The sequence below is a fragment of the Hemitrygon akajei genome, chromosome 21, assembly GCF_048418815.1.
Source record: "Hemitrygon akajei chromosome 21, sHemAka1.3, whole genome shotgun sequence".
NCBI lineage: Eukaryota > Metazoa > Chordata > Chondrichthyes > Myliobatiformes > Dasyatidae > Hemitrygon > Hemitrygon akajei.
The window spans coordinates 39,306,960-39,332,057 of NC_133144.1; the positions used below are offsets into that span (position 1 = coordinate 39,306,960).

At 41.2% G+C, this 25,098-nt stretch overlaps 2 protein-coding genes across 6 annotated transcripts in view; one reads left to right on the top strand and one right to left on the bottom strand.

Annotated features, from left to right (window-relative positions):
- Positions 1-10,849, bottom strand: part of LOC140714246 (progestin and adipoQ receptor family member 3-like) — a 46,888-nt gene extending 36,039 nt beyond the window's left edge. For 4 of the 5 annotated variants that reach the window (XR_012095849.1, XM_073025287.1, XM_073025290.1 and 1 more), the window contains exon 1: positions 10,754-10,849. Coding sequence is in view for 3 of the 5 variants with exons in the window: in XM_073025287.1 (XP_072881388.1) it covers positions 10,754-10,769 (16 nt within the window). In the remaining 2 variants the exon portion in view is untranslated. Of the gene's footprint in view, positions 1-10,382; positions 10,570-10,753 lie in introns of those variants that run through there. The other variant, XM_073025289.1, reaches the window with a different exon arrangement.
- A 188-nt stretch (positions 10,850-11,037) lies between these two features.
- Positions 11,038-25,098, top strand: part of LOC140714247 (NFU1 iron-sulfur cluster scaffold homolog, mitochondrial-like) — a 44,003-nt gene continuing 29,942 nt past the window's right edge. Inside the window, exons 1-2 of the mRNA XM_073025291.1 lie at positions 11,038-11,108; positions 13,354-13,463. Of these exons, the coding sequence (XP_072881392.1) occupies positions 11,047-11,108; positions 13,354-13,463 (172 nt within the window). The 5' untranslated portion in view covers positions 11,038-11,046. The remainder of the gene's footprint in view (positions 11,109-13,353; positions 13,464-25,098) is intronic.

The window sequence follows — 25,098 nt, forward strand, 5'->3', positions numbered from 1 at the left end:
GGACTAAAAAGTTAATAAGGAGAGAGAAGGTTGATAGATAGATAGATAGATAGATAGTTAACACTGGCTAGCAATATTCGAACAAACAGTAATATCATAACAATAATACAGTACATTAAGTACTTGCTTCCTATTTATATACACCTAGTATATACAAATAGAGAGAAAATACGTGATGTATGAGTTAGCCTGCTGAAAGTTAAGACAGGGAAATTAATAGTAAACAGAAACAGCAGACAATTTAAACCAAAACATTGCACATCTTTATGAAAGATGACACTTCAAATATCCCAAAGACATTCAATGGCTAGCTTCAATGGCTAGATTCTGGTTAATTGGGACCAGTATGTTTTGGCCCAATTAGTCTAAGATTTAGAGATCTGTACTACCACCACCATAAAATAACAGATTTCACAACATATTCCGGTGATATTAAACCTGATTCTGATCTTTTTTCAAAATTTAGTTCTGTGAAGGCATCAAAGGATTAATAAAACACAGGTGTTGAAGAGTGGTGAAAGATAAAAGTTGGGAAAATATAGGCCTGTTAGCTTAACATCCATCATTGGCAAGATTCTGGAGTCTACGGTTAAGAAATGGTAATAGAGAAGCTTAATGCAAAGTTAACACAATTTTATAAAAGGTAAATCACGTTTAACAACTCTGCTAGAGTTCTTTGAGGGTGTAACAAGCAGAGTTGATACATAGTTAGAATTGGATTTCCAGAAGGCATTTCCCATAAAAGGCTGGTGAACAAGAGCACCTATTAGGGAAGCATATCAGCATGGATTAAATACGGAGCTGGAATAAACAACTAGCTCTTTTTTCAGGTTTGAACCAGGTGGAAAACATCAGGAATCAGTTGTTAACCTTCAATTACATTAATGACCCGGAGGGTGCAACATACCCAAGTCTGCCATACAACGTAGATGAGTTAGTGAGTAGGTGAAAAGTTGCCAAATGAAGTTTTACGTGGGGAAAATGTGAAGTATGCATCAGTTAGGGGAACCTAGACAGATTGTTATTGCAAATGGTAGGAAGGATGAGTGAAGTGCAAAAGGGTAAAGAATACCAAACCATTAGCAGGCCACGTATAACAAAAAGAATGAGAATATGTAGTAAACAGAGAAATTCTGCAGATGCCATAAATCCAAAGCAACACATGTCAAATGGTGGAGGAACTCAATAGGTCAGGCAGCATCCATGGAAATGAATAAACAATGGAAGTTTGGGCCGAGACCCTTCAACAGGACTGTGAAGGAAAGGGGAAATCACCAGAATAAAAAAGTCGGTAGGAGGGGAAGGAGGACTAGCTAAAACGTGATAGGTGAAGCCAGATGGGTAGGAAAGATAAAGAGCTGGAGGGGAAGGAATCTGATAGGAAAGGAGGTGAGCTGGTGAGAAGAGCTAAGAGACCAAAGTGGGGAATAAAGAAGAGGAGAGGTGGAGGGAGAAGAATTTTTTTTGGAAGGAGGAATCGATGTGCATGCCATGAGGTTGGAGGTTACCCAGACTGAATATAATAAGGTGTTGCTCCTCCACATGTCAGAATGGGAATGGGTATCAGATTGAAAATGTTTGGCTACTGAGAAGTTCCACTTTTGGTGCTCGACGAAGCAGTCCCACAATTTACGACAGATCTCACTAATGTAGAGAAGACTGCATCAAGAGCACTGGACACAATAGAACACCCCAGCACATGAAGTGTTACCTCAGTAACAAGGCAAGGGGATTCTCTAATCTGAAAGGCTGAAGAGGCTACTTCATTGATGGTTTTTAAAGAGGAGCTAGATAAACTGGATTTTAAAAAATTAAAGCATTTAGGACTGGGAAACCGGCACAGATTAGGGGTTCTAATCAGCCACGATCACAATGAGTATCTTGGCGAGTTTGAGTGGCTGTTTCTATTTTCTTGTGCTCTATTAGGAAATACAAAACCTGTATTTATCTGATGACAATACGTAATGGAAACCTTCACACAACAGTAAACCATCTGTGAACTAGTCTGCTCAAGCCTGTACAGCCTTCATGGCTCTACAATGAGACAAACAACACTTTCAGAACTAAATATTATATTGCACAAACATAATTTGAATATATCCTACAGCACATATCAATCTGTATACATGAAACTAAGAAGTTGTTTCAATTAAAAAAGTTGTGGTTAAAAGTGCATTAAAGGTTACAGCTTTGAGTAAGATGGAAAGTTTTGCAGCAGTATAAATCCGTGAATTTTATTAGGCATACAAGCCATCTGGCACAACACATCCATTCTAGGATTTGCAATTTACCACAGTCTCCTCCTAGCAATCAATTCTCTGAAAATTACCCCATCAAAATATCCTTCAGTTCTTTTTTTATTATCTATCTGCACCTTAAATGCGTCCACGTGGTTCAACTTAAAAACTCCAAGAGCAAAATCTATATTGATGTTGTTTTATTATTGTCATTATCTACCAAGATACCGTGAAAAGCTTGTCTTGCATATTGTTTATACAGATCAAATCATTACACAGTGCATTCAGCTAGAATAAGGTGAAACAATAACAATGCAGAATAAAGTGTAAAAACCACCAAAGGAATGAGTGCAGGGCAGGACGATAAAGTGCAAGGTCATGATGAGGTAGATTGTGAGGCCAAGTCCATCTTATCGTATCATAGATCCATTCAAGATTTTGATAACAGTGGGACAGAAGCTATCCTTGAACTTGGTGTCACATGCCTTTAAGTTTTTGTATCTTCTGCCTAATGGAAGGGTGAGGGGAGAAAAGTGAATGTCTGGGGTAGGTGGGGTCTTTTATGTTGGCTTCTTTACTGAGGTAGCAAGAAGTATAGAGCATCCACAGAGGAGAGGCTGGTTACTATGATATGCTGAGCTGTCTCCACAATTCTCTGCAGTTTCTTGCAGTTACACGTAGAGCAGCTGCCATACCAAGTCATTATGTATCCAGACAGTATGCTTTCATGGTGCATCGATAAAAATTGGTAAGGGTTTACAGGGATGAGCCAAATTTCTTAAGTCTCCTAAGGAAGTCGAGGTGTTAGTCAGTTTTCTTGGTTGTGACATCAAAGTGGTTGGACCAGGACAGGCTATTGGTAACGTTCACACCTAGGAACTTCAAAGCAATCAACCATCTCATTCTCAGCGGGGTTCAGGTAGGCAGGAGATGTGCACCGACTCACTTTCTGAGTTAATGACCAGCTCTTTTGTTGACGTTCTCTCCATCACCTCCCTATACTCCACTTCATCGTTTCTTGAGGTGCAGCTGCCAGAGTGGTATTATCTGCAAACTTGTAGATGGAGTTAGAGCGGAATCCGGCCATGGAGTCATGAGTACACAGGAGGTAGAGTAGTGGGCTGAGGACACAATCTTGTGGAGCACCAGTGTTTAAAATAATCAGGGCAGATGTTGCTGCCTACCTTACCGATTACATCTGTTAGTCAGAAAGAGATGGATCCAACTGCACAGGGAGGCATTAACTCCCAGGGTCCTAGGGTATATTCAGAACTTCCGTTCAGAATTTTTCCCTTGGATTTTTTTGTAAAAATCCTTATCCAGAAGGACTATTCAGTAACAAAGTGACAGCAGACATGACTGACCTGGAAGAAAACTGAATATAGGCCCGAGTGGTTCATCTGCAAGGAATTTTACTTAACTGCTATGGGTTACGGTCAGACGCAGGACCTAAATGATGTCTTGTGCTTTGATGGTGTTGAGTTGGTGAAGCAACCAGACCCAGTGAAGATTTTTTTCAGACAACAAACAGGAAGTAGAAAGCATTACATTTCTTAGAAGTCCAAAATACAAACAAAAAAAAATACTCGGCACAATTTCTGGTCCAACAGGTTTTACTGTGCATATGTGTGCCTTTGTAATGGTGGCAAACACTAACACTTGTTATCATCACAAATGTACAACCTGAATATTATAACTGTGGCCTCTGTTCCTAAACCCCTCACTCTAGAAACAATCAGGTCCTCCAATTTATTCCTTTTGTCAACTGTCTTGCATTCTTTAATTCACCTCCCCCCACCAAAAAAAAGTTCTAACTAGTAATATTTTACAAACACAAGAGATTGTGCAGGTGCTGGAAATCCAGAGTAACATGTTTAAGATGCCTGTAGTAACTCAGCAGGTCAGGCAGCATCAAGGAAAAGGAATAAAGTGTCAATAACTCAGGCTGAGATCCTTCATCAGGACTGGAAAGGAAAGGGGAAGAAGGCAGAACAAGGAGGTGGGGGGAGGGGAAAGAGAACAAACTAGCAGGTGATAGATGAAGCCAGGTGAGGGGGGGGGGAGGTAGGTGAGTGCAGGAGGAGGGGGAATTAAGTGAGAAGCTGTGAGGTGATTGGTGGAAAATGTAAAGAGCTGAAGAAGGAGGAATCTGATTGGAGAGGAGAGTGGACCATGGGAGAAAGGGGTTGAGGAGCACCGGGGAGGTGCTAGGCAAGTGAGAAAAGGTAAGAGGGGAACCAGAATTGGGAATAGAAGAAGAGGGAAGGGGGAGGGGGAAAATTACCAGAAGTTAGAGAAATCGATGTTCATGCTATCCGATTGGAACAGACTATGAGATGTCACTCCTCCAACCTGAGGAGGCTATGAACCAACATGTCGAATGGGAATGGGAATGGGGATTGGAAATCCTGCTTGTTGCAGATGAAGGGAAGGTGCTCGATAAAGCATTCCCAATCTACATCGGGTCTCACCGATGTAGAGGCCAGATCAGGAGCACCCAATACGCTAGATGACCCCAACAGTCTCACAGGTGAAGGGTTGCCTCACCTGGAAAGACTATCTGTAGCCCTGAATGGAGAAAAGGGAGGAGGTGAATGGACAGGAGTGGAACTTCATCCACTTGCAAGGTTTAAGTGCTGGGAGGGAGATTAATGGGAAGGGACAAGTGGACAAGGGAATCACAGCATGTGTGGGGTGGGGGAGGGGAGAGAACGATGTGTTTGGTGGTAGGATCCTGGTGAAGATGGCAGAAGCTACAAAGAATGATGAGCTGGATGCCCAGGCTCATGGGGCGTTAGATAAAGGCAAGAGGAACCCTATTTCTATTAAGGTGGTGGGAAGTTGGGAAAAGGGTGCACATCTAGGAAATGGAGGAGATGAGGGTAATTCTGGTGTAAGGAGGAGATGTTGGCAATATTTTACAACTTCCTCTTCTGCCTTCTCTCCATAACCTTTGGCATTCTTACTATTCATGAATCTTTAACCTCTACTTTAAATACACCCAATGACTTGTCCTCCACAACTGACTATGGCAATGAATTCCATAGATTCACTACCCTGGCTAAGAGAAAAATCTCACTCAGGTCCTCACCACCTTTTATTCTGAGGCTGTGCCCTCTTGTCTTCGACTCTCCCATTCCTGGAACATAATCTCCATGTTTACTCCAACCAGGCCTTCCAATATTCAGTAGATATCATCCTTCTAAATCCCCCTCATCCTTCTAGACTCTAGTGAGTACAGGGTCTAGTCATTATATACTCCTCATACATTAACTCTTTCATCCCTGGGATCATTCTTGTAAATCTCCTTGGAACCCTCTCCAAAGCCTGCACCTCTTTTTCTCAAATAGGGAGCTCACAATATTCCAAATACAGTTTGACGAACACCTTATAAATCCTCAGCACTGCATCCTTGCTTTTATATTCTTGTCCTCTCAAAATGAATCTGATGTTGCATTTGCCTTTATTACTACTGACTCAACCCGCAAGTTTACTTTCGGGAATCCTACATTGGAACTCCCTCACCTCTTTTTTTAACCTCTAATTTCTGAGTTGTCTCCCCTTTTGGAAAATTATTTACACCTTTATTCTTTCCACTAAAGTGCATGATCATACACCTCTCATTTCCAATTCTAATATATCAACCTTCATCGGTGCCTCAATATCCTTTTTATAACACCAGCCTAGAGTTGGTATTAACCCAAAGGTGTTTTCCAATCAAGATTTGAAGCAATCTCCCACATCTGGAGAGAGTGGGATTCTCTGCAACAACTCCTGCCTGGAGCTGGCACTCGTTATTTTATTAAGATACCAAAAAGGAAGTCTACAGAAAGTTAGAGTCCACTGAACCTCATGGAAATCTATCTTCAGCTAATCTAAGTGCTTAAATAGTTAAGAGACTCTTGCCTATGCTCTTCAAATATTTATGTATTCATTTCGCAGAGAATCTCTTGTGAGCAGAACTAAACATGCGCAGCACTCCAATTGTCCAGTGTAATAGGGTATTGCTTCTCTGGAACAGAAATGGCAGATCCTGTTCCAGGTGAATTAGCCAGAATACAATTTAACTTTGAAAATAATTGCCAATTATTCCTGATTTTATTCTCTGTCTAATTATGTTCTTCCTCCTCCAGCTACTCACTTCCTGACATTAGCTGGTAAATTATCAAAAATCTTTCCTGTTCAACAGCTCCTGCACAACACTAAAATTCTCTCGCACAGAAAAGCTCGAGTAGTGAACTTTGCACCTTTCTGATCTTACATTACATTCACAAAGATCAGTCAAGTTTTGAAGTCTACTCACTGTTGCAATAACAGTCCTTCATTATTCAGTCTCTGCTTGAAGCACAGAAGAACGACACATCAACTTTTGTCCAATTTTGTTTTGATGCACCACCTCAGACAACTTGCTATGTTAAAAATATACAAATGCACTTTGTTGTTCAAGACACTAGTTGAGAACTGTAAGATCTGTATTCTGATTCTTAGGAGTCACAATTCTTGCAAACTGTTCTCTCCATAGGATTTTACCCAAGTCTTGTATGAAATTTTTCTCTGGATTATGGTGAAGCCACAAAATGAGGTCAGCCTAAATCAGAAACCGTATCTTCTTTCAAAAAATAAATACTGATTACAACAGTGAAAACTTAAAATGGAACTGGATTTGCCTATACTTAATGCCTGCTTCAACACCTAAAATTAAATACTACTTGTAAAATAAAAGGAAGCAGCCACAATCCTAGCAGCGAAGTAAGGGATGGCCTTACCTGGAGACTTGTTTAGCCATGACTACATTTGTTCATTTGCTTTAATCTATGTGAGTTCTAAATCTGCATTCTTTGCACAAAGAATTCTGGGCTTGGCTTGATTTTTCTGCGTTGAATTACACAGCAAATTGAAAATCCAACTATTCTATTATGTGTGTACCTGATGAATCATAAGAAATTAAGACAGTAATTGTACAGGAGAGCCATTTCCTTGAGGCTTCTACATTGCAATTTTTTTAACCCTTAGCTTAATTAGAGAGCAAGGAGAAAAGGGAGCCTGGGCCTGATAGGTTGATGTTAGAGCAGCAGAATGGAGTAGTTACAGTACCCGAGTGGAAACTCAGTTTCAAAATCTCGAAACAATGGGAGGAAGAGAGTTAAAATAACAGCTCACATCAGCACAATGCTGTCATAGGGAGATAAGAAAAGAAACAAACACATACTATCTGCACTGACCATCAACTACAATTTTTTTTAAAAGCACTCATTCATTTGATATTCCCCCACATTCCCATCAACATAGAACCAGATCTCAACTCTCACCAACACTGTAGAGATAGTTATAGTGACCACATAACCCACAAACTTGAACATTTTGGGGACATGGAAGGAAACAGGAACACCAGAAGAACATCGAACTCCACACAGACAGTACTAGAAGAGAGAATGAGCAAAATGGTTTGGAGGTGGAGACTGTTTGTCAAGATCCGGGCAAATCTTTAGTTTTTGGTAAACTTAGTTGACACTTTACCTCATAATCTACCTTGTCATGGCATTACACTCTATTGCCTGCATCTGTAACTATACCATTATATTCTGTTGTTGCTCTTCCTTTGAACTACCTCAATGTTCTGAAGTGATGAAATTGTTGTATGGGTGGCAAAGCAAAACAAATGCTTCCACTGTATCTCGGAAGACAAGATAATGATAAGCCAATTGATAAGTAGAAGCATGACAGTACTTCTGCTTTGTTGAATAAACATTAAGCCTCAAATGATAGCAACATACACTAATTGCTGGAGGAACCGAGCAGGCCAGGCACCATCTATGGAGAAGAGTACAGATGCTGTTTCAGGCCGAGACCCTTCATCAGCACTGGAAAAAAAATGATGAAGAACGAGGAGTCAATGTCAGAAAGTGGGAGGGAGGGGAGGAAAAACCACAAGGTGATAGGTGAAACTGGGAGGAGGGGTGTGCGGTGAAGTAAAGAGCTGGGAAGTTGATTGGTGAAAGAGATACAGGGCTGGAGAAGGGGAAATTGGATAGGGGAGGACATAAGGCCATGGAATAAAGTGAAGGGGGAGGAGCACCAGAGGGAGGAAGGTGATAGGCTGAGAAGGAAATGGGAATGGGGGATAGTGAAGGGGGGGGGGGGGGGCATTACCAGAAGTTCAAAGAATTGACGTTCATGCCAGCAGGTGGAGGCTACCGAGAGGAAATGTAAGGTGTTGTTCCTCCAACCTAAGAGTGGCTTCATCATGACAGTAGAGAAGGCCATGGATAGACATATCGGAATGGGAATGGGAAGTGGAATTAAAATGGGTGGCCACTGGGAGATCCTGCTTTCTCTGGCAGACAGAGCATAGGTGCTCGGTGAAGTGGTCTCCCAATCTGCACTGGGTCTCACCGATATACAGGAGGCCACACCAGGAGCACCGGATACAGATGACCCCAGCAGACTCACAGGTGAAGTGTCGCCTCATATGGAAGAACTGTCTGAGGCCCTGAATGGTAGTGAGGGAGGAGCTCAGGACAATTCTCGTGATCAAGGCAACCATGTCAAGGATGTGGAACTTCAGTTGGAAACATGTTTTATTGTAGAGGTCTGAGTTTTTAAATGGCATAACCAGTGCTTGACAAACATTATAACCATAACAAATAATTTCATAAAATGTAATTTCAAATCATTGAAAATTTTTGAACTCTAATAGATTTAAAACATTTAAACTATTTTTCAATCTCTACATGTCATATTTATATGTTGACTTTTTATATAATACTGTGCAAAATTCTCAAAAAAACATTCCACACTCCACCCTGCCACTCACACACGTCTTGTAATCCCGAGATCTTTGAATTGAATGTAAACCTTAAAAGCAATTTGTTAGAATGGGAAGAAACGCTGCTCTGTATTTGAGTACCAGGTTGTGGGACAATATGATTTGTGAGCATAAAGGTCTCCATAATTCAACTGCATTGCTATTGACATTATGCCCTTCATGTTTCAAATTAAACAGACTGACCGGTGATAAATGAATAGAAATCATCCAAACCCAGAAAAAGTAAGCAAGTCTTGCTTCCCTAAACTGACATACCTGACAAAATTATTGAAAAGTCTAGAGGTCAAATAATAATGTCAATGCAAATAAACTTCCAATGTTTCACACATTTTCTTTCTGTCTAAATGCTACACGAGCAGAAACTTTGAGGGGAAGTATCTAAAAATTCCAACAATGATTTGAGACTAAAAGCAATTAAACAGCACTGCATCCACAATCAACTTGCAGAATTTACAAAAAGTCTACATAGTAAGTAAAACAACCAAAAAACACAAGCAATAGCTCTATTTTAATCTTACCAAACTGTTTTTTTAAATAGCTTCTTCCTGTTTCTTATCTCACAGATATTTTGCTGTAAAGTTGCATGATTATTTGCAATGTGTAGGCCTAAATAATACTATAACAGCTTGGGAGATTTATTGCTTGGGTCTGTGGAAATCAAGTTTTGTCTGCTGTACTTACCCAGATACGTAATGTTGTGTAAATAAATCACTTACATTTTTAATTTCCATAATATTGCACTCAAGTCTCTTCTATGATTGCAATGTCATGGAAAGACCGTTCACTTTTAGATTATATTTCACGGTAGAAATTAGATGTCAGAGTTATGAGATATTGCATGGAAACGGACCCGTCGGTCCTCAAGTCCACGCTGACCATCAAGCTCCCATTTACACACATCCCATTCCCATCAACTGCCCCATACCGTTTGCCATCACCGAGGGATAATATCTGGCCAATACGCCAAACCCCACGTCTTTGGGAAGTGGGAAGAAATGCAAGCGGTCTAGGGAGAACAAACAATTACAAGACAGTACCAGAAGTCAAGGTTGAATCCCGACTCGCCAGAGTCGTGAGACCAGTTGCGCCACTGTATCACTCACATTCTGTCCTCAGGTTTTATAGAGACAGATGATCGTCCATAAAACATAATTTCACATTACAAATTCACTTTACCTGGCTGATGCACCGAAGATTTGAACACTGACAGCACAGAAAATGCAATCTTCCAACTGTTCAAAGTACTAGAGAAGGATAACGTTTCCATAAAATGCTACGTTACAAGAAGCTGTAAAGATACAGCTGTATTTACTACTTACTGAGATCAATGAAAAAATCATGAATTCCATATTGAGACGTCCGGTTCAATCGCTGTTTAAAAGCAAGCTGCTAAAATAAAAGGCAATAGCACAGATTCGCACATTTCATCTGTTCAAATAACAAACCCTTTCGTCATCCCACCAAAGAACTGAATGAATAGCAACATGACAGGCGACCGGCCGCCGTGTGTGCGCATGCGCAGTACCACCCGCATGCACGTCTGCGGGAACTATCAACGCGCCGGCCACCCGCGTCGTGCCCACGCATCCATTCAGCATTTCCGCAGCCTACCGTCAACGTCTATTTTTCTGCTTGCTTAATAAAAATTCAAACAGAAGGAACTCAAGGGTGCCAAATAATCCAGATTTACCCATTGTATTTTGCATCTTTCTCTTCACCGGGCCATTCTGCAACACCACTCTCGCGCTATCCCGCAGAGACAGGAATCAAACGGGCCTGGGGGCCTCGCAGCTTTCAGAGTCGGCCCCGCTGTGCGTGCTTGCTTTTAATTTAATATTTTTGTTTTTTCCCCAAAATCTTTCCTTTAGATTTATGAACTACCTAGAATGGAATGAAAGGCGGTGGTTGGGATTCCGAGATGTTCCTCGGTTGGGGAAGCAGGCAATGTGCGAGGAGGAGGTGGGGTCCTTGCAGCAGTCCGCGATGGCGGCGCTGGGCGGTCGGGGGCTGTGGCTGTTGCTCGGGCGATGGCGGCCGGCATGCAGGTCTGGAGCCGCACCTTCCCTACTCCCCAGCATCACCTCCGACCGGGGACACTCTGGCTGTGCCTCATCACGTAGATCTGGCGGCGGGATATTGAAAACCCTGAATCACTGTTGGGCCGAAGTCCCGCCTGTGGTCTGAACTCCCCGGGGTTGGTGATTTATGTCTGGGAACTGAAACCTTTTGGAAAATAATCACCTTGCACCTGGCCCGGTCTCTGTTACTGTATGGCCGGTCTGGTGATCGGTCCGGAACTGCCCTCTTTAATTTGTTTACTGGCAGGGCTTTAGTCCCAAATGCAAAAACTTGAGTTTCCAGTTGTAGGTTTTGTTTTTAAATCTATTATTCACTTTTTTTTTTGGGGGGGGGCCTGTAATACCTATGAACAGGAACAACTACTTTCCTACAACCCTTAGATTCTTGAAACTACCTGCACAACCGTAACCCCATCTCAGCGAAAGGACACTACAGTCCACCACGGTCCTGACGAAGGGTCTCGGCCCGAAACGTCGACAGTGCTTCTCCTTATAGATGCTGCCTGGCCTGCTGTGTTCCACCAGCATTTTGTGTGTGTTGTTTGAATTTCTAGCATCTGCAGATTTCCTCGTGTTTGCCACAGTCCACCAAATAGATTGTTTATTTTTGTTGTTGCATCATGGTCTTGCTTTTGCACAGTTTTTACACTGTATGGCATAACTGTGTGTAGTTTATGTGCAGTATATTTTATGTGTGTGTTGCCTGTGCTGTTGCTGCAAGTTTTTCTTGTATCTACCGTATGTCACTACTTGTGTACATGACAGAGCTGTACAATGGTGTGGACACAAGAGTCTGCAGGTGGTGAAATCTGAAGCACAAAACACACTTCTGGAGGAACTTAGTGTATAAATGAGTCCCGTTGAAGGGTCTCCATCCAACACGTTGATCATTCCTTTGAGTCCATTGATGCCGTTTAATATGCCAAATTACTCCGGCAGTTTGTTCTATGTGTCCGTGAATATGTTTTTTTTAAATAAAAGGTGCATTCAATCTAGCCAACATTGTATTCCAAACATTGAACCACAACATCTAACAACCTAAGATACGGTCTCTTTCAGAAGTTTCATGGACCTGAAACATTTCCACAGATGCTTACTGATCTGTTAATTTTTCTGAGCATTTTCTGTTTTTGATATTCAATTCCTACAGTGAATATAACCTTCATTTATTTAGTGCCAATAATATAATACAAATTGTCCATGCAGTAATTCCATTAATTAATTGTTTACACGGTTTCTTACTCTGACTGATTGTGCACCTGCACAGGTATGGAATGAATAAGGGAAGCTACAGTAGTTAGGCAAGTTAAACATAAGTAACCCAAAAGTTAGGTATTAGTTGGTTATTTCTCTGAAAATTACATCTTGGTGCATGTCTCCATATTGGGATCCATTGAGTTTCAAAAGCAGATATAACTAAATATGCCACAAATTGTAAGGATTAGATTTACACAAGGATCCTGACAAGGATACAGTCATTTCAAATTTGGTTATTGAGATGGATTTGGGAAAAGTTATCTAGTATTTGACGGTCATATTCTTTGAACTATTGCTTAATCTTACGTAATTGTAACTATAAAGATTCATGTCCTTTAGAAAAGGAAAACTAACATTTTTGCATGGTGGTTATGTGACTTCAGAGTCTGAAGTTCAGATCCACTGAAATAGTCTGCCCAAGTCACTCAGTTTAGAATAATCAGAAATGCGTTCCCAATTACATCACGTCATTAAATAAATGTACGGCAATTACCTTTGGTAATATTGCTGTTGTGCACAGCAGTTTCTGCACATTAAATTGTTTCTAGAAAGTTGTACACACTCATTCCAGGTCTTTTAAGTATGCTCATAGAAAGTTCATATTATTTTTCTGCTTCCATTTCTGATCTATGCAGTTGGAAATAGTAAACCAAGAAATACCGTTTGTTAATTCGATAAACTAATCCTGACGAAGGGTCTCGGCCCGAAACGTTGACAGTGCTTCTCCGTATAGATGCTGCCTGACCTGCTGCATTCCACCAGCATTTTATGTGTGTTGCTTAAAAAACGAATTGTTTCCTTTTTTGCCCTCCCTCTTCTTCCCTTCTTATCACCACAACCTCAGATGTCCTGTACTAAAACACCTTTAAGGCAGTATTTTGACATAACAGTTCTAATGTGAAAGTACAATTCTTAAACTTACCTAAGCAATTTCATTTTGTGTTTTAAATTTTAGCCTGGTCTTCAGAAGTAATCTAAGAAATGTTCATTCTGCTTTGAGTTCAACTTCAAGATACCTAAAGGGATCAATGTTTCTGACTCCATCTGGAACTGAATTTGTCACTGGTATGTTTGTTGTATCATCTTGAATTACTCCTGTCTTGCATGAGAAAGGTATGCTTGATATAGTGCTGTAAATTCTGGTTGAACTGCCCCTGAATCTGTTATGTTGGTATAAGTTGTCCTCCATTCCATTATCAGCTCTACAAGGCATAAAGATGGGGCTTAAGCATCACACACACAAAATGATGGAGGATCTCAGCAAGACAGGCAAAATCTGTGGAGGGGAATAAACAGTTGATGTTTCAGGGTATGACCCTTCATCAGGAATAGAAAGGAAGGGAGCAGAAGGTAGGGGGAGGAATATAAGCTGACAGATGATAGGTAAGACCTCACCCCTCCTCTTGTCCCTTCTGATCACTTCCCTGTGGTTCCACTTTGTTTTCCCATTACAGTCGGCCCTCCTTATCCGCGAGTTTCGCATGCGTGAATTCAACCAACCGCAAATCGAGAAAACCCGGAAGTGCTCTTCCAGCACTTGTTGTTTGAGCATGTACAGACTTTTTGCCATTATTCCCTTAACAATGCAGGATAGCAACTACATTGTATTAGGTATTATAAGTAATGTAGAGATGATTTAAAGTATACGGGAGGATGTGCGTAGGTTATTGTGGATCGGGATTGAAAAAAATCATAAATTCTCTGACTAAGTACAGGCAGTCTCCGGGTTACGTACGAGTTCCGTTCCTGAGTCCGTCTTTCAGTCGAATTTGTACGTACGTCAGAACAAGTACATTCGGTATTATTTAGCGTCAGTCAAACGTTTGTCTTGGTATATAGTATATATTTTACCTTTCTATGCATTTAAAGACTTAAGAAACGTATTATTGGAAATGTATTCCAATAATTAAACCACTGCGTTGCTTAGTAATAGTTGCAGCTTTTATCGGGGCAGGGCCTTTCAAATGCTCCATTATTCTCATTTTACCCTTTAAAATTGATCCGATCGTTGACCGACTGGAGCCTGACGCTTTTCCAATGACCGATGGCGTTTCACCTCTTTCCAAACGCTTTATTATTTCCACTTTATTTTCAATTATGATCGCTTCCCGTCAATGGAACAGAAACACTGCAGGCGGCAGATTCCGAACTGCGCCGGCTCCCGAGGTCCGCTGGGTCCTAAGGACCACTGCACACCGTCACTGGAACAGAAACACTGCGGGCAGTGGGTCCCAAGCTGTGCCGGCTCCTGAGGTCCACTGGACCTAAAGACCACCGCACTGAGACAGGCCAAATGGGACAAGTGGGGGCTGTGCTGGGTTTGGGTATTTGATCCTCCACAATATTCCGCGTGGGAATTTAAACTGGAGGTGGCTGTGTTTTTTTTTAAAGCGGTCGAGTTGCGAGCTCAAAATCAACCCGGCACGGATGGTACAGGAGTCACTGGATCGACAACAACCTGGACGGGAGTGGTCTGTCAATGGATCGAACTCGCGAACCTCCATTCTCCAGCCTGGCGTTGATTTCACTGCGCCACCAGCCGACCAGAAGGGGGGGGGTTATGGGGTCAGGGTCAATCTTACTAAGAACAATTTAAGCCAAATACAAAGTTAAACATTCAACACAGTGTCAACGGCAGTGACTTAAAATGGCGGACAGTGTCGCAATCCGACTTAAAATGGCGGAAGGCGTTCTCCTTCCTCGGTTCGTAAGTACTGTAAGTCGGACGTTCGTAACTCGGGGTCTACCTGTAAATCGGAACAGCTACATCCAATATTATTTAGCGTCAGTTAGTCAAATGTTTTATCTTAGAAAATTGTATATATTTTACCTTTCTATGCATATAAAACACTTAACTGCATTGCTTAGTAATAATTGTAGCTTTCATCGGGCCTAACGCTTCTCCAGTGACCGATGGCGTTTCACCTCTTTCCGATCGCTTTATTATTTCCACTTTATTTTCAATCGTGATTATTTTCGTGTACAGAAACACTGTGGATTCAGAGCTCCACCGGGTCCTAAACACCACTGCTCTGAGACAGGTTAAATAAGGTCTGGGGTTCCGCTGGGTCTTAAAGTTCACCACACTAAAACAGGTTAAATAAGGGACTTGAGCATCCGCGAGGGGTCCCGAAACCAATCCCTCACATATAAGGAGGGCTGACTGTACTTCATGGCCCTTTCCATTCCTGATGAAGGGCCTTAAATGTTTATTCTCCTCCATTGATGCTACCCAACTTGCTGAGTTCCTCCAGCATCTTGTGCACGTTGTTCGGGATTCCCAGCACCTGCAAAATCTCTTGTCTTAACAAGTAGTTTGTTTTTCTCGAGAACTATTAATGGACACAAGAACAAAATATATTTGTGTTCTTGCATCTCGTAAATCTTTTTCTAGTGTATTCCTTAAATCAATTCTTAAGTTTTAATTGTAGGCAGATATCTTTACTTACCACTTCCAATAAAATTCTAAGTTTGTTCCCGTTCATGTTTTTTGTAGTTAAGAAATCTTCCCTTGGTGTTAAATTAAGTTGTTAGTTTTGCTTTCTATTTTAACCAATCTGCAAATTCAGAAAGACTATTCAAAAATCTGACCATACAGGTTAAAGACCCCTTATCTGAAATTCCAAAATCCGAGAACCTGCAAAATCTGAATTATCGGAGTGAATATATGTTGATCATGAAACAAGCAAAAATATATCAGGATGAACTGAAAATTGGTAATTATGAATATTCAGCAGGCTGGTTGCAGAAATTTAAGAAAAGGCACGGCATTAAATTTTTAAAGCATTTGCTGATCATGAAAATCTAGCGGCAGAATAAGTCGATGATGCTGATTGTTTTTATACTGTACATAACGGCATTAAATTTTTTAAGTGTCACCAATGAAAATCTAACACCAGAACAAGTATGCAATCCTAATTGTGTTTATACCTTACCGGAAACCTAAAAAAGGAAAATACAAATACAGTGTACTAGAACCTTTTAATCAAAACATGGCATTGTAGGTGGAGTCTGAAAGCCAGCTGTTGTTTGTTGTTGTTCAACAGCTGATTCAGGTATTCTCCCGATGCTGCTGTGCTGCTTTTGTTAACCTGCACACATTATATTTTCATGATATTAATGGTATGAATGATTTTTACAATCTAAGACAAAGACTCCTTACCAGTAGCACATAAATTCAGGGATGGAAATTATGGTGATCTCAAACTATGTTGTTATACGTTCCAAAATCCAAAACACTTCTGGCACCGAGCATTTCAGATAAGGGGTACTCAACCTGTACTATGATTTGGTGTGGGTACATATGCATTATATCACTTCAAACTGTTAATAGAAGGAAGTATGCTGGGGAGTTGGAAGTCCCTTACAATCCATCTGGAAGAAGCTGTTTCTCCATATGTTTGAAGATAACTTTCAGGATGGTAATTGTGAACCATAATAGTGTAGGGTACCCCCAGAGATCAGATGTTCCTTAAAGACCAAAGAAATGTGCATTGGGGAATTGTAACCTGCGGATGGATTCTAGCAAACTATATCAGTCATAAAGTTCATTCAGTGATATTGTATATAGTACAAAGCCAAGGAGGCTGTAACTTAACATTTATAAATCACATTAATAAATCAGTTATTTCTGAGCATCACAAATTTATATAGTTTAAGTAGGATGTCAAGACCTTTAAGAGACGTCTCAGGGGAGTAGTACAACACCAACACCAGAGCTGTGTATACAGAGAGGTCAGGAAAAACTGGAATAGTTTGCTTTACAACAGTGAAGTATTGCTTAGTAGAAGTATTACCAGATAAGTAAATTAGAAGAGAAGATGTCTGGTCATCATGGAGACATTGAGGCACAGAGCTAAAGAATGGGGAGAATTTTGTATGTAGTGAGTTACCACACTCTGGAATGCACTATATAAAACAATGGTTGAAGCAGTGCCAATAGTATTTTCTTCCAATATGGAATTGAGTAACTACTGGAAGAAGGAGTTTGTTTGGAATAATTGGAAAAAGGAAGAAGAGCAGGATTGACTAGATTGTTTTCAAAGAACTAACACAGACATGATGGGATCTTTGGTCTCTTGTCATTTATTTTACTAATAATCCTTAAAAAAGTAAGTTTATTTGGAGAGGAACAAAATCCCTTTGCAGCATTATTTGAGTGGAGAGTCAGTCAAGCAGTACATTATGATGTATGGCATAAGTAACATATATCGTGAAATGTAAATAACTAAAATCAGAAATGTGTGCCACTTTAAAGATGATGTTGCTTTCTCTGCATACTTTGATGTGAATTTCCTAACCGAGAATAAGGGAAAAAAGAGTTTTGCTGCTGGTATAAAATGCTACTACTGATATTGCCAGGTACTGAAAGTTGTTGGATAACTATTACAGTGTGGAGTTCAGTCAGATGCATCTGTCTTATTAAGGTAAACACAAAGTACACTGGCAGATGCTGTGGTCAAATCAAGACATACAAAAAAGCTGGATGAACTCAGCAGGTCGGGCAGCATCTGTTGAAAGAAACAACAGACAGGATCCCCCGGTTGCCACTCACTTCAACTCTCCTTCACATTCCCATTCGGATATGTCCATACATGGCCTCCTCTACTGCCATGATGAGGCCAAACTTCGGTTGGAGGAACATCTCCCTTCCCCCATCCCACCTTCACTCTGTCTCCTCTTCTAGCTGCCTATCACCTCTCATGACTCTGCCGCCTTCTACTACCCATAGTGCTTTCCCCTTAGATTCCTTCTTCACCTCTCCTGCCTATCCCCTCCCTGCTTCCCCTCCCCCACCCCTTGATCTTTCCTCTGATTGGTTTTCCACCCTCCCCCCACCTTCTTCCTCCTTCTTCAGTTCTGATGAAGGGTCTCGGCCCAAAACATTGACTGCTTCTTTCAACGGATGCTGCCCGACCTGCTGAGTTCATCCAGCTTTTTTGTATTTCTTATTAAGGTAAAAGTCAAAGGATCAGGCTGTTGCTGATGTATTTACAGTACATATATTAACATTGATAGGACAATTCTCTATGTCAATGATACAATGAAACCATTTCTGTAACAAGTAAGATAGGAGTAGTTTTCTTGTGTGAATATGATTTTACCTTAAGCTAAGATAATTTTCAGTTCTGATGGGGTGTTTGGAAATATGCAATCATATTTTGAAAGAAAGGTATTGTATATCGAAACATACAGTGAAATGCATCATTTGTGTCAAATCCAATCAGCAAGAATTGTGCTGGTGGCAGCCGGAAAGGGTCCCAGTGCCAATCCTTGTGGCACACTGGTAACTACTGATGTGCTGCAAGGATTGGCATTTGGATCCTTGTTATTCATTATTTAGCTCCATCAGTAAGTTTGCTGAAGGCTCGAATTTAGATGATGTTGTTCATAATGAGTACAGTTTTTGTAGATTACAGGGGTCTCTTGATCAGTTGGGGAAGTGGCTTGAGTGGCAAATGGATTTCAATACAGAACCAGTGTTATAAAAAGTTTCTCCCCCCCCCCCCCCCCGGAAGCTTTCATGTTTTATTGTTTTATAACACTGAATCACAGTGGATTTAATTTGGCTTTTTTGACGTTGATCAACAGAAAAGACTCTTTTCTGTCAAAGTGAGAACAACTTTCTACAAATTAGTCTAAAGTTATAATAATTTTTAAACACAAAATATTTGATTGCATACTTATTCACCCCCTTCAAGTCGGTACTTAGTAGATGCACCTTCGGCAGCAATTATAGTCTTGAATCTACATGATGGGTCTCTACCAGCTTTGCACATCTGGACTCTGCAGTTTTTCCCCATTCTTTACAAAACTGCTCAAGCTCTGTCAGATTGCATGGGGATCTTGAGTGAACAGACCTTTTCAAGTCCAGCCACAAATTCTCAATTGGATTGAGGTCTTGACTCTTGACTTGGTCACCCTAGACATTAATTTTGTTGTTTTTTAAGCCATTCCTGTGTAGCTTTGGGTTTAAGCTTGGAGGTCATTGCCTTGCTGGAAAACAAAACCCCTCCCAAGTCACAGTTCTCTTGCAGTCTGCATCAGATTTTACTCCCGAGATTTCCCTGTATTTTGCTTCATTCATTTTACCCTGTACCTTCACAAGCCTTCCAGGGCCTGATGCAGTGTAGCATACCCACAGCATGATGCAGCCACCACCATGGAGATGGTGTGTTTTTGATGATGTGCAGTGTTAGGCATACACCAAACATAGCGATTAGTCTGATTCCCAAAAAACTCAATTTTGGTTTCATCAGACCATAGAACCTTCTTCCAGCTGACTTTAGAGTCTCCCCCATGCCTTCTCGCAAACTCTAGCCAAAATTTCAAGTGAGTTTTTTCAACAGTGGCTCTTTCTTTGCCACTCTCCCATAAAACTGCGACAGGTGAAGCACCCGGACAACAGTTGTATGTGCAGTCTCTCCCATCTCAGCCACTCAAGCTTATAACTCCTCCAAAGTTGTCATAGGTCTCACTTAGTCCCTTTCTTGCATGGTCACTCAATTTTTGAGGACAGCCTACTCCAGACAGATTTACAGCTGTGCTATGTTCTTTCCATTTCTTGATGATTAACTTAACTATACTCTAAAGACTTTTCAGTGATTGTTTTGTATCCCTCTCCTGACTTGTGCTTTTCAATAACCTTTTTGTGGAATTGCTTGGCGTGTTCTTTTGTCTTCAATGTGTAGTTTTTGCCAGGATACGGACTCACCAGCAGTTGGACTTTGCAGATACAGGTGTATTTTTACTACAATCAATTGAAACGCCTTGGCTGCACTAGTGATGATTTGATGTGTCATATTAAAGGGGGGGAGGTGGTGAATACTTATGCAATCAATTATTTTGTGTTTTATATTTGTAGTTAATTTGGAGCACTTTGAAGAGATTTATTTTCACTTTGACAAGAAAGTATCTTTTTCTCTTGATCAACGTCAAAAAAGGCAAATTAATTCCACTGTGATTCAATGTTGTAAAACAATAAAATAAGAAAACTTCTAAGAGAGATGAATACTTTTTATAGGCACTGTACTTGTAAGGTCAAGCAGTCAAGGAAGTCAAACCAGCAGATCAATTCAGTGCAAGATTACGGTAGTACAGAATAAAACAGTGTGCAGAATAAAGTGTTACAAAGAGAAAATGTACTGTAGGTAGACAATAAGGTGCAAGGCCATTACAAAGTAGCTGACTGGTGCTGTAGTGGCATCCGCACTGGACTTTGAGGCGACTGGTCTTGGGTTCGAATCCAGCCAGCTCCTTGCATGCTTTCCATCTGTGCTGGGTTGAGTGAAGGGCTAGCCATTTGGCCTCATAAGAAAAACGATAAATGCTAAAGAAGCGGCAAGGTTGCTGCCCGATGTGCCACAAGGCATGGAGAGGAACACCAGCCATAACAAAGTAGATTGTCAAGAGTCCATCTTATTGTACTAGCAGGTTGTTCAATAGTCTTATAAGAATGCTATAGAAGCTGCCTTGAGGCTGGTGGTGTGTGCTTCCAGGCATTTGAATCTTCGGCCTGACAAAAGAGAGAGAAGAGAGAATGTCTACAGTTTGTGTTGTTGTCCAGCCTTAATGCGAATTCATTGCTGTCAATGAAGGCAAAAACCTCTTAAATTAATGTAATCCCACAAAACATTGTGCCTCCTCCCACTTTCTTGCTGTCATTCCTGCTATGATTGAAATGCAGAGGCTTCAGACTCCCACTCCTGACAATCCTGCTAGTGAATGTACAGTCTCTTGTAAATAAAATTGAAGACTTCAGAGCAAGGTTGATATACCACAGGGACACCAAGGACTGCTTTATACTTTGCTTCACAGAAACATGGCTATCTCCCACCATTTCGGACACGGTGCTGCGGTTTGATGATTCTCTGCAAAGACGACAGCAGAGTCTTGTAAGGGCAGGGAGGGAGGAGTATGCTTTATGATTAACTCATTGTGGTGCTCAAACTTGGCAGTTCTGCCTCAGTCCTGCTCACCTGACCTGGAACATCTAGCGATCAAATGCTGTCCATTTTATCTACCAAGCACCTACCAGCCTTCTCCTTCCCACCCTCCCCGCCACCTTCTTCATAGGGCCCGTGCCCCCTCCTTCTTCAGTCCTGATGAAGGGTCTCGGCCCGAAACATTGACTGATCATTTACACGGATGCTGCCTGACCTTCTGAGTTCCTCCAGTGTGTTGTACATGTTGATTGGACCACAGCATCTGCAGTGTACTTTGTGTTATCTACCAAGAGTTTTCTGTCATCATTCTGGTACTAGTGTACATTTCACCTCAGGCCAATATCAGGCAGGCACTGGAAGAACTGAGCCACGCACCCTGATGCCTTCCCTATCATTGCAAGAGATTTCAACAAGGCCATATTGAAGAAATTCCTGAACAACTTCCACCAATGTACCACCTGTGGAACCAGAGGAGCCTACACACTTGACTACTGTTATACCACCATCAAGAATGCTTATGATGTCATCCCATGCCCACATTTTGGAAAGTCTGATCATCTGGCTGTATTCCACTCCCAGCGTACAGGCAGAGACTAAAGAACGCAGGAACAATGGTGAGGACCAAGAAGATGCGTTCAAGGGAGGTGGAGTAGCACTTATAAGGATTGCTTTGAGTCAGTGGGCAGGGACAATGTTCAGGGATTCATCTTCTAGTATGAATGAATATACCACAGTTGTCACCGACTTCATCAAGACCTGTATGGATGAGTGTGTGCCTTTGAGAACGTACTGGACATAACCAAATGAAAAGCCATGGATGAACCGGGAGATTTGTAATCTGCTGAAGACTAGATCTGTGACATTCAAGACCAGTGATCCTGAAGTTTACAAGAAGTCTGGATATGATCTATGGAAGACTATTTTAAGGGCGAGAAAATAATTACGATTGAGGTTAAAGACAGAATCAGATCCATGCCAGTTCTAGCAGGGTTTGCAGGCCATTACTTCTGACAGAGTGAAACCTAACATCATGACTGGCTGTGATGATACACTCCCAGATGAACTGAATGCCTTTTATACACACTTTGAAAGGAAGAAATAAACTACAGCTGAGTGAATCCCTGCTGCATTCAGTGACCCTGTGATCTCTGTCTTGGAGGCTGACGTCAGAACATCTTTCAAGAGGATGAATCCTCGCGAGGTGTTAGGCTCTGATTATGGGGCTCTGAAAACCTCTGCCAACCAGCTGGCGTGAGTGTTTAAGGACATCTTCAGTCTCTCTCTGCTGTTATCAGAGGTTCACACCTGCTTCAAAAGAGTGACTATCATATCAGTGCCCAAGAAGAGCAGGGTAATCTGCCTCAAAGTCTATTGCCCAAATGTATTCATATCTACTGTGATGAAGTTCTTTGAGAGGTTGGTCATGGCTAGAATCAACTCCTGCCTAAGCAAGGACCTGGATCCGCTGCGATCTGCCCATTGCCACAGTAGGTCTATAACAGATGACTTCTCACTGACTGTCTGCTGGAGCTTGGATCACCTGGACAATAGTCCGTCAGTCTATTGTTTATTGACTACAGCTCATAATTCAACACAATCATACTATCAGTTCTAAACAACAAGCCCAAAAGCCTGGCCTCTGCAACTGGATCCTTGACTTTGCTGGGAGACCACAGTCTGTGCAGATCAGAAATAACATATCTTCCTTGGTGACAATTAACACAGGTACCTCAAGGATGTGTGCTTAGCCCTCTGCTCTACCCTCTCTGTGTGGCTAGACACAGCTTAAATGGCATCTATAAATTTGCTGATGACAAAACCATTTTTGTCAGAATTCCCAATGGTGACGAGAAGGCATACAGGAGCAAGGTAGATCACCTGGTCGAGTGGTTTGCAGCAGCAATCTTCCACCTAACGTCAGTGAGATCAAGGATTGATAATAGACTTCAGGAAGGTGCTGTTGAGGGAACACACACCAATTATCATCGAGGGATCAGAAGTGGAAAGGGTGAGCATTTTCAAATTCCTGAGTGTTAACATCTCTGAGATTCTATCCTGGGCCCAACATATTGATGCAGTCAATTACAAAGGAGCCATGACAGCGGCTATATTTCATTAGAGATTGGAGGAGAGTTAGTACAATATGTCATCAAAGGCGTTCACAAATTTCTACAGATGTACTGGATGCACCACCATCTGGTATAGAGGGGCCACTTTACTGGATCAGAAAAGGTAGAAAGCTGTGAACTCTGCCAACTCCATCCTGGGCACCAGCCTGCCCAGCATCCAGGATGCCTTTAAAACGTGGTGCCTCAAAAAGGCAGCATCCATCATTAAGGACCCCCAACACCCAGGACATGCCCTGATCACATCGCTACCATCAGGGAAGAGGTACAGGAGCCTGAAGACACACACGCAACGTCTCAGCAACAGCCTCTTCCCCTCTGCCATCAGATTTCTGAATGGACAATGAACCTATGAACACTACCTCAGTCTATTTTTCCTCTCCTTTGCACTACTTATTTAACTCAACTTTCTTTTTTTGTATATGCTTATTGTAATTTATAATTTTTGTTATTATGTATTGCAATGTACTGCTTTGCAAAACCACCATTTTCACAACAAATGCCAGTGATAGTAAACCTGATTCTGATTCTGGTAATTCCTTTGCTATCATCATATACTCTAGAATAATGTTATTCCACAGAGCATGAACAAAATTTACCAATGCTTTTTCCTTGCACATAAATTGTCAAATAGAACACTTCCTCTCTATGGTTGTTGTGAAATAGTTTGACTCTGAATTTCACAGGAAAAAGATGAGAATAATAACCATTTAATTCTGAAAATATGATTCCCTTCCTATGTAAATGCATTCATTCTTTTTGCTTTCCTCTAAGATTCTCGTGTAACGCGGTCAGTTATACTTCAAACCATCCTTTGACTCATATTGACACATTGTCAGAGTATGCAATCTTAGAATCACATGTAATTTCCACTGTAGCACCGTACTGTTTGAATAATACCACAAAAGTAAACAAGTTAACTTTTCTACTTTCTATGTATTTTCCTCCTGTCTTAAATGTTACTCTTTCCAATTGCAGCTTCAGAATCCATTTTTTCTTACTAGTGCTTTACTTACAATTTATTTTCCAACATACATTTTTTCTTTTTTTCCCAGTTTTTGGGACTTCAAACCTGGAATATTAACCTAAATTATTTTCTGTCCAAGTTTTTACAAATACAAACAGACAGACTCCTCTATGTTTTCCCTCTAGGTTGCTATCTTTCCTTGGATGTGACATCTTAAAATCTATAAATCCAAGTTCCAAGCCAGTGGTTTCATTCTGTAGTTAAATAAGGAAGTACAATATATTTTTGTAGGAACCCCTCCAGTTCCAATTTCTTTCCCAGTACCTTCTGTCAATATCACTTGCACCTATTTCTTGACTAGTCCCCCACTCCTTTGCCTCTCTCTTCAGTTGTAGTCCAGTTTCTACCCCAATCCTGCTTGCTACTGTGTCTTTGTATGTCTTCCCTTTATATACCTGTTTAATCCTCTAGTGCTTCTTTGTTGCTGCTTCCTGGTCCTAAGTCCATTAATGAATTTCCCTACTTTTACATCACATTAGTTCTCAAACTATCTTGTTCATGATGTATTTATTATAAAATTAAATATCAAAAGGTGAGTTCGGAGCTGCAGCGGGACTGAGGGAGGTGTGCGGTGGGAGGGTCATGGTGGCAGTGGGAGTTAG